Source organism: Copadichromis virginalis, linkage group LG12, assembly GCF_057382275.1.
Source record: "Copadichromis virginalis isolate Kocher_CV1m ecotype Utaka linkage group LG12, C_Virginalis_male_GT1.1, whole genome shotgun sequence".
NCBI lineage: Eukaryota > Metazoa > Chordata > Actinopteri > Cichliformes > Cichlidae > Copadichromis > Copadichromis virginalis.
In genome coordinates, this window is record NC_140629.1 from 2,441,523 (window position 1) to 2,454,013 (window position 12,491).

A 12,491-nucleotide genomic window follows, 5' to 3' on the forward strand; every position below is an offset into this window, starting at 1 on the left:
TAAAATTACTCATACTAATCTTTCTGGGTCACAAAATAAACTTTTAACATATTTTCAGGCGAGAAAGTAGTTGTGTAAACATCAAATATCTGCTCGGTTTATCAAGATATCCCATATTTGCAAAAGTGCTTCGACGTTTTCAGAGGCGTCTGCTACCCACCAGCTCGACAGCTAGCCGGGAGCTCGAGGGTTACTGATGCGGCCGACAACGGCACAACTCCCGGCACGTCATTTTCAGATCACCGCGGAGTTTCGCTGCTCGGGTTAAACGTAATATATAAGTCACTTAGACAACCTAAAAATGTTATTGTTGGGCTTTTTTCAGTGTTTTGTTTGTTCGTGAGTAAATCGGTTTGGCTGAGATTAAAGTTATTAGATTAGATAAAATAAAACTTTATTAATCCCCCGGGTGGGTTCCTCCTTGGTTTTCACACAGCTGACTAAACGTCAAACAGAAAACTTATTAACCCTGATGCACCCGCCAGGGGGAGAGCGGCGGGGTCGGGGGATGCGGGTCCCCCGCGGAGGGAGGGAGGGAGGGAGGAGGTTGGGGTCGCGAGATCCCCCCCGATGGGATGGGGATGGGATGGGATGGCGGGCTCGGGGGATGCGGGTCCCCCGCGGAGGGAGGGAGGAGGTTGGGGTCGCGAGATCCCCCCGATGGGATGGGGATGGGATGGCGGGCTCGGGGGATGCGGGTCCCCCGCGGAGGGAGGGAGGGAGGAGGGAGGAGGTTGGGGTCGCGAGATCCCCCCCGATGGGATGGGGATGGGATGGGATGGGGATTGGATGGGATGGGATTGGAGAGAGAGAGAGAGAGAGAGAGAGAGATATAAAGTCTTGTAAAAAGGTGGTCGAGAAACACCCCGGCGAAAGCAGAAGAAGACGAAGAAGAAGAAGAAGAAGAAGAAGATAATGTCACGCACTAGACCGTGGGAGCCAAAGAGCACTAAGGTCGGTACAGGCGGATCGCAATCGCCAGCGGTGTCCTCCTCCTCCTCCTCCCGCTCACCATCACCGTCGCCATCGCCATCGCATTTGGCGTACGCTGCGTGGTCGGCTCCGGTGGCTCCGTTGTTGCGACCGGCCACGTTTCGCTATCGAGGGCTAGGGGTCGAGGAAGACCAAGAGCAGCGGCAGCAGCGGCAGCAGCAGCAGCAGCAGCTACAGGAGAACTTGGAGGAGGACGAGAGCAAGGAAGAGGAGCAAGAGGCCGAGGGGGACGACAACGACGACCCGACGGCCCGAACGCTCGCAGACGAGGAGGAGGAGAGCCACTCGGAGGATCAGGAGGACGAAAACGATGGGGTGGGTAGTTGCGAGGAAGACGATCGCGGTTACGAAATGGCGTCGCAACTCTGCCAGGACGGCGGCTCGCAAGGCGAGTCGAACCGCCGAGAGGGAGAGGAAGAAGAAGCAGGCGCCGACCCACCGGGGCGGGGGACTCGGGAGATTTGGCAAGAGGACGACGCCGGCCGCGCTGCAGGTGGCGTTCATGATCCTGGGCGCGATCGCGGCCGCGGCGCTGTCGGTGAAACTCGCGACGCTGATGTAGCCGACGATTACGACTACGACGATGACGAAGAAGACAAAGACTATGAAGAAGAAGAAGAAGAGGAAGAAGAAGAAGAAGAAGAAGAAGAAGAAGAAGACGTCCTCGCCGATGATGATGATGATGATGATGAAGAAGAAGAAAAAGAAGAAGACAAAGACTATGAAGAAGAAGAAGAAGACATCCTCGCCAATGATGATGAAGAAGAAGACAAAGACAATGAAGAAGAAGAAGAAGAAAAAGAAGACATCCTCGCCAATGATGATGAAGAAGAAGAAGAAAAAGAAGAAGAAGAAGACAAAGACAAAGACTATGAAGAAGAAAAAGAAGACATCCTCGCCAATGATGATGAAGAAGAAGAAGACGTCCTCGCTGATGATTATAACGATGACGATGAAGAAGACAAAGACTATGAAGAAGAAGAAGAAGAAGAAGAATTAGAATTAGAAGAAGAAGACGACGACCTCGACCCGCCGGGACGAGGCCCCACCGAAGAGGCCGTGGCGGCGGCGCGAGACGAGGCCTCCGCGTTCATGGCCTACTTTCCGCCGGAGATAGAGGACTCGGTGATCGCCATGACCAACCTGGAAGCGGGCAGGCGCAGGCCCGCCATCGACGGATGGAAGCCCATGGGCCGCGTCGAGTTCCGAGCCTACCTGGGGCTGCTCGTGCTCGCCGGCGTGTACAGGTCCCGGGGAGAGGCCTGCGAGAGCCTGTGGGACGCCGAGAGCGGCAGGTCCGTGTTCAGAGCCACGATGCCGCTCAAGACCTTTCGAGCCTACTCGAGCGCGCTGCGCTTCGACGACAGGGAGACCAGAAGGGCCGGGCGAGGCGAAGGCGAGGGCGGCGAGGGCGATAGCTGCTACGACAAACTGGCCCCCATCAGAGCCGTGTGGGACGAGTGGTGCGCGAGGTTGCCCGCCATGTACCGCCCGGGACCGGAGGTCACCGTCGACGAGAGACTGGTGCCGTTCAGAGGTACGTACGTACTATGTGGTGTGTGTGTGTGTGTGTGTGTGTGTGTGTGTGTGTGTGTGTGTGTGTGTGTGTGTGACTGGGGGAAGAGAGGAGGAATAGGAGCGGGGATGACGAAAACGGGCTAGCTCGCTGCTCTGTTGCATACTCGTGTTGGGTTCCGCGTTTGTGCTGCTTTCGCATGACTCTTTATGTCTATGAAGCTATGAAGTCTATGACTCTTTATGTCTTTGTATCTATGAAGCGCCTTGAGGCGACTTTTGTTGTGATTTGGCGCTATATAAATAAAATTGAATTGAATTGAATTGAATGTCTTCTCCTTGCGTTTCTGCCCCAATCTCCCCCACGCTTTCCCACATCTCTCTCTCTCTCTCTCTCTCTCTCTCTCCATCCATCCATCAGGACGGTGTCCGTTCAGACAGTACATGCCCAGCAAGCCGGCCAGGTACGGGATCAAGATATGGGTGGCGTGCGACGCGCGTTCCAGCTACGCGTGGAAGATGCAAGTCTACACCGGCAAGCCCGACAAGCGCGGCCCTCCCGAAAAGCACCTGGCCACTCGAGTGGTCGTGGACCTCACCGAGGGACTGACTCCGGGACGCAACGTCACGTGCGACAACTTTTTCACCTCGCGCGAGCTCGCCGATAGGCTATATCGCGAGAGAGGCCACACCGTGCTGGGCACTCTGCGGTCGAACAGACCCGAGATCCCCAGAGAGCTGCGCTGCGTCAAGGGCAGGGCCGTGGGCTCCGTCGAATCCGTGGTACTCGGCGGCTCCGCGGGACGAGGGGGAGGAAGAGGAGGACGAGAAGGAGGAGGAGGAGGAGGAGGAGGGCCCGACACGATCATCCTCTCCTACGTGGCCAAGAAGAACAAGAACGTGCTGCTCCTCACCACAGCTCCTCGTTATTACCACCATCGCTCCGGCCCCGAGCCCCGGCCCCGAGCCCCGGCCTAGCCGCCGCATCAGCAACAGCAGCAGCAGCAACAGCAGCGGCGGCAGCAGCAACAGAAGCGGCGCGAAACCGCCCTTGGTGCTGCATTACAACCGCACCAAGGGAGGAGTGGACAACCTGGACAAGGTCGTGAGCACGTACAGCTGCAGGAGAAAGACCCGCAGGTGGCCCGTGGCCCTTTTCCACAACATGGTCGACGTGGCGGCCTACAACGCGTTCGTGCTGTGGAGGGAAATTCACCCCGACTGGATGCCGGGCAAGCTCAACAGACGACGGCTCTTCCTCGAGCGACTGGGCAAAGCGCTCGCGCGCCCCATGCTCGAAGCCAGGGCGGCTTTAGCGCGAGGACCGGGAGGAGGAGGAGGAGGAGGAGGAGGAGGCAGAGTCGCGGCCCGAGGCGCTACCGCTGAGGCAGCCTCTAACAACAACGCTACGCCACGCGACTCCTCTCCGGTCAAGAGGCGCAGGTGCCGCGTGTGTCCCAGGAGCAAAGACGTCAAGACCAAGATCCTGTGCCGCGAGTGCCGAGCGCACGTGTGTACAAACTGCGCCGTCACGTACTGTCCCAACTGCGCCGCTTCTTCTTCTTCTTCTTCTTCCCGCGACGCCGCTCCCCGGACGCCACCGACGCCGTGATAACACAAGCGCCCCAACGGTGGTCCCCTAGCGACCCCCCCCCACCCCACCCCACCCTATCATCATCATCATCATCATCATCATCATCATCACACAATATATGCCCCCGGGGGGTCCTAGTGACCCCAAACCTATCATCATCATCATCATCATCATCATCATCATCATCACATATGCCCCCCGGGGGGGTCCTAGTGACCCCAAACCTATCATCATCATCATCATCATCATCATCATCATCATCACATATGCCCCCCCCGGGGGGGTCCTAGTGACCCCAAACCTATCATCATCATCATCATCATCACATATGCCCCCCCCGGGGGGGTCCTAGTGACCCCAAACCTATCATCATCATCATCATCATCATCATCATCACATATGCCCGAGGGGGTCGCTAGGACCCCCACCCTAATCATCATAAAACACACATATCCCCCCCCCCAGGGGGTTACCAAGACCCCCCATCGCCACCACCACCATCATCAGGATCATCATCATCATCATCACACACACACACACACACTCATCATCATCATCATCACACACACACACACACACACACACACACCTCGGGGGGTCACCACGACCCACGCCCCGAGAACAGGCGGGCGCACAAGGGTTAATATTAATTTCTAGTATCAGCTGATGTTTGCTGGAGCCACAGCTGTAAAGCTGCTGGTCATGATGTCGGTTTGGATATCTGGTGAGAGGGAAACGTGAAGACCACCCACCAGGATCCTTTTTTATGTAGCTGACAGCTGGTAACTGTGCAGGGGCGGGTCTAGCAAAGTTTTGCCAGGGGGCCAGGTAGGGCATTAACAGGGAAAGGGGGCACAAAGAAATACTTTTCTTTCCTATTCTCATTTAAAATATCTAGCTTTTATTAAATAATTATCTAAATCTTACAACCAAAGTTTTTATCTGACGTAAAATGTATAGAAATCATACATATACCAAAAAGACTGTACATCACTGTCACAACAGGGTTTGTTTTCATTCAAAGGCTTTATGGCTTTAATACCTGGTGGGTCGGTCTGTAGTCAAAATGCCCGATTTTCTGTCCCAGTCCAGCCCTGCAGGTTAATACTGGCAGTGTCACCATGCCAGCTGAATGTATTTCATCATCAGCCAGTGTTGTTCTTTATCAATATTACCAAAGTTTACCATAAGGCAGCATAGAAAGTATTTACTTGCTTTCAGGTTTTATTCAAATATTAGTCTTTTCAGTTGTTTCTCCACTTTTTTCCTGTTTCAAAATCAAACACCAGTTTGTGAGAAGATTATCTTCTTTTTTTAACAGGCAGAGAAAGTTTTGCATTGGAATGGCTAATTTGTCAATTGTTTGCTACAAATGTTCGTATTTTAATATTCAAAAATGTTTTTGCCCAAAACATATGTGCAGTATATGTCAGTAAAAATACTATGCAAATATTGCTGTCCTTGAATGCTGAGTAAACACTGACAAAGCACTGATTGTATCTCTTGTACTTTATCAACGCAGTATCTAAAAACTTTGCACCGTAGTGGTTAAAATCTCATTCTAATAAGAGTTAAAAGTGCATTTGGTTATTAGGTTTATAGGATTATTGAATTATGGTTAATGGTTGGTAGAATTTTTTTTTAAAAACATTATCTGCCAATTAAATCTGCCACCCTTCTCCAAATCTGTGCCCCTACCTGGCCCCCCCAACAAAAATTTTCTAGACACGCCACTGTACCTGTGTAGTTGGTGCACTGTCCCACAACATCACTCATGCTCAAGATTTACACAGGGCCAGATACCTACATTCAAGCTACCTTCTCGTAACAGCACAGTGATACAGAATTTTAGGATTTGTTTTAATAATGCACAAAAGTATTACAACTTAACTCTTAAAAATGTTAATCAAGAAACTGGGTTTTATGACGTGCAGCATGTCATAGCACGTAAAGCACGTGCAGTGCTTTAATTTGCTTCTCTTGCTATCTATGCATTTTTTCTGATACCTTCACAGGTGTTGAATAAACAAATGTTTGACCCTCACACAGAGCGGCTGTGCACGTCAAATAATGAGAAGTGCCACAACTTCCAATGTGTTAATAATGGACTGGATTTATATAGCGCTTTTCAAGGCACCCAAAGCGCTTTACAGTGCCACTATTCAGTCACTGGTGAAGGCAACTACGGTTGTAGCCACAGCTGCCCTGGGGCAGACTGACAGAAGCGAGGCTGCCATATCGCGCCATCACCAGTAGGCGGTAGGGTAAAGTGTCTTGCCCAAGGACACAACGACCAGGACAGAGAGCCCAGGGATCAAACCGGCAACCTTCCGGTTACAGATGTGCTTCCCAACTCCCTGAGCCACAGTTGCCCTCAACTTCACTTGCAGCACAGGTGGTGGACTTTAAAGAAGGGTAACAAGATTGAATACACGGTTGTGCAACAATGCTGATGAAGTGAAGAAGCTTCTCGGATGAGAGGTGAAACGTCTTCAAGCAACTTAAAGAAGTCCAGACGCTTTTCTTTACAAGCTCCTTTGACTACGATGACCTGAATGACTGAGAACCTTCACAGACAACAATGCTGATTCTGTAGTTTATTGTATGACACCGTTATGTTTCCTTTACATGAACTGTGGGCAGTAGTAGCACTGATGTTGGTCGCTATGGTATTTGTAACTGTGGGTGTTCCTGTAGGGCTACGCGTGAGAATTCACAAATGTGCTGTTGCAACTTCCTCAAAAGCTGCAGTTGCTGCAGCCTCTGAGAAATGCTCACAGATTGATAGGTATGTTATGGAGCCTCGCAAGGCACATTGAAGAAAAAAAATTTGAACATGTATTTTGCGAGATGAAGATAGTGCTCAGTGGAAGGGGAAACACTCGTGGCTAGGTGTACTTTGATCTGGTGGTCTTTGTTGCATTCATTAACAACCAGCTGCAGTACTCTGTACAGCTTTACAGATACTGATGGAAGCATGATAAATGCAAAGAAAAAAACTCTCAAGATCTTGCAAAACATTTGTGGGATCTTGCAAAAGTAAGTTTTGACAGAATTTGTTCTGTTTAGTGTGGTGCACAATAGCAATTTTCTAAGATCACACTTTAGCAATAAATTGACTTTGTGAAGTCCTTTATCATTCTTATTGTCATGGGCATATCCTATTATCTTTTTTCTATACATTAGATTTTATTTGTTGTCCCGTATACCAATTTGTCATTCTTTGTGAAATGCAGATGCATAAAACAGTTCTATGCAAAACATGCAGGCTACTTTCATGCTGCACATTCTACAACAAACACTTATTTTGTGTGCATTTGTCTCTTTCAAACAGGTGCCGGTCCTCACCTCTGCAGTGCTGCCGTCTCCTGTAGCGCTGCATGGTTCTAAGCTAAGTTTCCTTTCCTTTTTCTGTTCTCTTAGATTTGTCCTCAGGTTGGAAGTGTCTGTGTTGTGCAGCTGGTCTGGTCTGTCTCTAGACAGTTCAGGCTGCACCCACTAGTTAAATGGTGGAGGCTCACAGCGACATACTCAACACAGAAGTTTCTGAACTCTGCATGAGGGTTTCTCCGACGAAGTGAGGGCCGTGAGGCACAGCTCCCCGTCTCCCGGTGACCCTGCTAGGTCCACCTTCTTAGGGAAACCCTCTGCAGAGGAGCTGACAGAGCCAGGAACTTGTGAGTTGTGTGTGTCCACTCAGGCATCATTCATGCTTGTTCTTTAGGCAAGTATGAAGTTTTAATGCAGAGTTGTTAAGGTCAGCATTGTCTTGCTCGGCCTCACTTTTCCTCCGGGCTTAATGGGCGTCTCATCACAGCTCTGTCAGCTGAAGCTGTCTAGAAATCTCCCCCGTGTAGTGAAACGGGCCGACAAAGCAGCCTGTAATCAAGCATAAAGAGAAAAAACAAAACAAACACAAAACAAAAACGAGCGAACAGGAAAATGATGTTATTTTGGCTGCATTATTCAGAGAGGGGAGAAACAACGGGACCAGGCCCTGTGTCAGCCTTCTCTCCCCCCTTTTTTTGTTTTTTCTCACCATATAATCCACTCATGACCCGCCAAGCTGACAGGACAACACAGGTACATGTTAAAATTCTTAAGATCATGTTTAAAAGCCCAAAAATGGACATTTCTTTCACTCAGTAATCACTTGTATTAATCAATCAGCAGAAAACATGTCACAATTTGAATCTTTTAACCACTAAATTTGTTGTGTCTTCACTGGTTGGTCAGACCAGTGTCTTTTTGAAGTTAAGTTGTTGTCCTGCAACCCAGAGAGTTTATTTGTTAGTAGTGGATAAACTTTATTATTTAACAGCAGGTGTATGTTAAGTTTCGCTACTTTAAACTTGCTGGAAAATCTTCACGTGTTCATGAATGTAAGCTGTTTCTTCATTGCGTGTGTGTGCGTTTGTAGGTGGGTGAATTGAACTTTTTTTTCTCAAACGAGGAATTCCTCTAGCACGTGCCTCTCTCTCACATTACTCTGCTTGTGTGTGTTTTTGTTTCACCTTTTTGTTGTGATGCTCCGGACGCCTTCCCAACTTCCACAAGTCTGGTGGCCTCAATTTTATGAGTTAAAAACTTCTCTTAATTTCTCCTCTAATTCTTTCCTAGCTGCTGTCTTTTCCACAGCTGCTGATTCTTGCTGAGTGTGGTTTCCATTACTATAATTTTGCTTCGGCCGCTGTGCTTGTGGGGGCAGTTGGCCCAGGCCCGTAGCCACCTGTATCAACACACTAAGAGATTTATTTAATATCATTTTCATCACTATGTTACTCTGCCGACTGAAGTGCCAGTCTAAATCATGCACGATTTGTCTCTTCTATATCAAAACCCAGCCAAACATCAAACATTCAGCGTAGTCATTCAAAACCTTATTTGTAATATTATAATCAGCAAAATCAGCGTTTTAATTACAGGCATGTATCATTGTTTGCAAATCATAATTATAAAACTCAAAAACACGCTAAACAGCAAGCAAAAATCCTCTGTGCGCTTCACAGCAGCCACCTCATTTGCATGTTCACACACCGTCTAAAAATAGCTCGCAGCGCTGCAGCTGCACGTCACACACAGGGTCACACAAACCTCTGTTATTTTATATTACAAAGACGTCTTATATTTACAATCACTGCAAGGCCTGACAGATTTAGCACCTAACAAATTTCGACAAATTTTACCATAACGGGTCCAACCGAAGAAAGATAACTTTTTTGCAGCCAATCCCAGTATCTGTTACTTCTGGAACAGCCTCTGGCCTAATTTCTAAAATATACCTAGCCAATTCCCTACCAAACTACTTGAGCCTTTAACTCAATTCCTTGGGACTTGTTAGATTATAATATTATTTTATGCCATGTTATACCCCTAATGAAAGAAAATTCCATTTTTGTGCTTTAAACATGATCTTAAGAATTTTAACATGTACCTGTGTTGTCCTGTCAGCTTGGCGGGTCATGAGTGGATTATATGGAGAGAAAAAACAAAAAAAGGGGGAGAGAAGGCTGACACAGGGCCTGGTCCCGTTGTTTCTCCCCCTCTGAATAACACAGCCAATACAACATCATTTTCCTGTTCGTTTGTTTTTGTTTTGTTTTGTTTTGTTTTGTTTTTTCTCTTTATGCTTGATTACAGGCTGCTTTGTCGGCCCGGGAAGCCGAAGCTGACCCTGGACTCCTGCTCTCCCCTCTACCATCTTTGCTCTCTCCTCCACCATCTTTGATGTGACCCTGACCAAATGCTAAAGCAGCTGGACCCACAACAACAACTTGAAAATGTCAACAGTGCTGCAGGAAAATGATCTCATGCAGCAGAGACGGAGAGCGGTAATCCAAGGCCCGTTTCACTACACGGGGAGATTTCTGTCAGCGTCTTTTCTTTCTGAGAAGACTGAGAAAGGCCCGGCTCCCACCACCGATTCTGACCACCTTATATAAAGGAATTATTGAGAGCATCCTGAGCAGCTATATCACTGTCTGGTTCGGGAACAGCACCATGCCGGACAGACAAGCTCTACAGAGGGTTGTGCAATCAGCTGAGCGCACCATTCGCTCCGAGCTCCCTGACCTGCACTCAATCTACAGAAGGCGGTGCTGGACCAAGACCAGGAAGATCGTGAAAGACCTCAGCCATCCCAACAACAGACTGTTCTCTCTGTTGCTGTGTACGTGACAAATAAACATCTGGATTTGGAAAACGAGGCACTCGCAAAGCCACCAGCATTGTGCCTGATCGGACACACCCCTCTCACACACTCTTCACACTCTTGCCATATGGAAAAAGACAGCGTCAGCTGACAGAGCTGTGACGAGACGCCCATTAAGCCCAGATGAAAAGAGAGGCCGAGCAAAACCATGCTGACCTTAACCACTCTGCATTAAAACTGTGCAGGACAGTGACGGACCAACAATGACCATCGGGCAGCAAGAAGGGCGTGCTAGAGACAGGAGGAGTAACTGAGGTCAGGAGGCACCTCAGAATGGACAAAACACCAGGAGAAAATAAGCTGAAGGCACAGGTGTCGGGGCTCGGCCAGGAGCTGACCTCTGAGAAGAGCCGAACAGCAGAGCCGTAGAAGGCCGTGGAGCAAGGCAAGGGAAACATCAATGGACTTCAATCTGATGTGTACGGAAAAGACTGAGGTTTATGTCCTCAGTGAGAGCTCAAGACATCAGAGCAGAAACTGAGCATGGCTCAAGAGGAGCTGGCTGATAATGGAACCCATCAGACTTGCAGTCCCAGATGCTGGACGTGAAGTCAGGCCGGAGCTTGCCGGGGCCAGATGAGCATCCCAGAAACGTCCTTGAGGCCTTTGTTAAGCTAACAGAACAAACACTGAGGTCTTCCACTGGTGAAGTTGCTGCTGCAGACTCTCATTTACACCCTCTGGATGTCAGCCGTTTCTGCCTGCAACAAATGGACAGCAGCTGCAATTGTACAGGCATAGAAACGGACTCCTCATACATGTGATATCTGCGACTGAGGGGCGAGTGTCGTGGAGGTATTGACACGGTGAGGAGGAAGAGGATACGGTGTCTGGACTGGCAGATCCCAGCAGCTCAGACCCCCAGACTTCAGGAGGGATGGAGCACTGGGAGCTTCTGCAGGCTCAGGACCTCAGCAAGGAGATGAGAACAAAGCAGAACGAGCAGCAGTGACAGCAGCTGAACTTTGACCTGAACAAAATCTTGACTTGGCTGGGAGAAACAGAGGAAGAGCTGGAGCAGCAGCGTAGACTGGAGCTTGACACTGACATCCAGACGATTGAGCTGCGTATCAAAACCCTGAAGGAGCTACAGAAGCAAAAGGGTCAAGCTAAGGAGGAGTGGAATAAGGAGAAGATGCAGGACACTGGAGAAAAGCACTGCCTCAATTGGGGCCAGAACCAGTATGGACAGAACTTTAATCAGCATCACCAATGGACGCAAACAGACTGAAATGGAGGAGGGCAGGACCCAGGGCATGCTTCAGGCCGCGGTTTACTCAGAACACCAGAACAGGAAAGTGATGAACACAAACACACACACACACATACACATCTACATGCACTGACTCAGAATGAAGAGAAACATATACGAACATATGCACTCGTTGATTGAGTGAGAAATGACACACACACGTGCAAAAAATCAAAATGCTGATTCAATTCACTGAGAAGTGATCCACACACACACTGATGCAATGAAGAATGCTTTACTAACAAATGCTGCACACAAACATCCGAATATGGAGTCGGTTACAACAATAAGAAGCCATTGATTGTTTATGGGTTAAATGCATTTCATGCCACACAGAGGGCATCTGTGTAGATTTAGGGGACAAGGTTTAAAGTAGTTTGGTTGTGAAAACAATGTCTGTGCGTGATGTCGGTTTATGGCTTGAGGCCTCCACTGAATTGTGTACTGTGCTTCACACAGCCTGATAAGGAGCAGTGGTACAGAGTGAAAATGATGAATGAATGATGTGAGTTTTATTTCGGAGAGAATATCAAAAGGTTGTGTTGATTTGACTCAGTTGTTTAAGTTTCCGCCAAAGCAAAGCGTTTGTGTGTAACCAGTGTCTACTATTGAGTCAAGTAAATCCAACGTGTTTTTGTTGGTGCAAAAAAAAAAAAAGGAGTTATGGTAACTGTATGCCTACACAATATAGTGTGTGAAGTTCTGGTTGATTTTTGGGTTTTGTTTGACACTAGGTTGATTCTATCAGTGAGGTTTGGATTGTTCTCTTTCTCTAAGAGAGAGAAAGATGGTTTGAACTTTGGACATGTTTGCAATGGGCCCCAGTATCTGTTATTATATGAGTGTTTTATTGTTTACGTTTGTTTTTGCTTTTGTTACAGTGCACTGAGATAAGAACATCTGAGAGGTGTGACCCACCGGTGGTG

The 12,491-nt window shown here is 48.6% G+C and overlaps 1 protein-coding gene across 1 annotated transcript; it reads left to right on the plus strand.

Moving 5' to 3' along the window:
- Positions 1–710: 710 nt before the first annotated feature.
- LOC146696245 (uncharacterized) lies at positions 711–4,120 on the plus strand. Its single transcript, XM_085474050.1, has 3 exons — positions 711–2,530; positions 2,930–3,291; positions 3,428–4,120. The coding sequence occupies exons 1-3, from the start codon at positions 916–918 to the stop codon at positions 4,118–4,120; spliced, it is 2,670 nt and encodes an 889-aa protein (XP_085330176.1). The 5' UTR covers positions 711–915.
- The last annotated feature ends 8,371 nt before the right edge of the window (positions 4,121–12,491 follow it).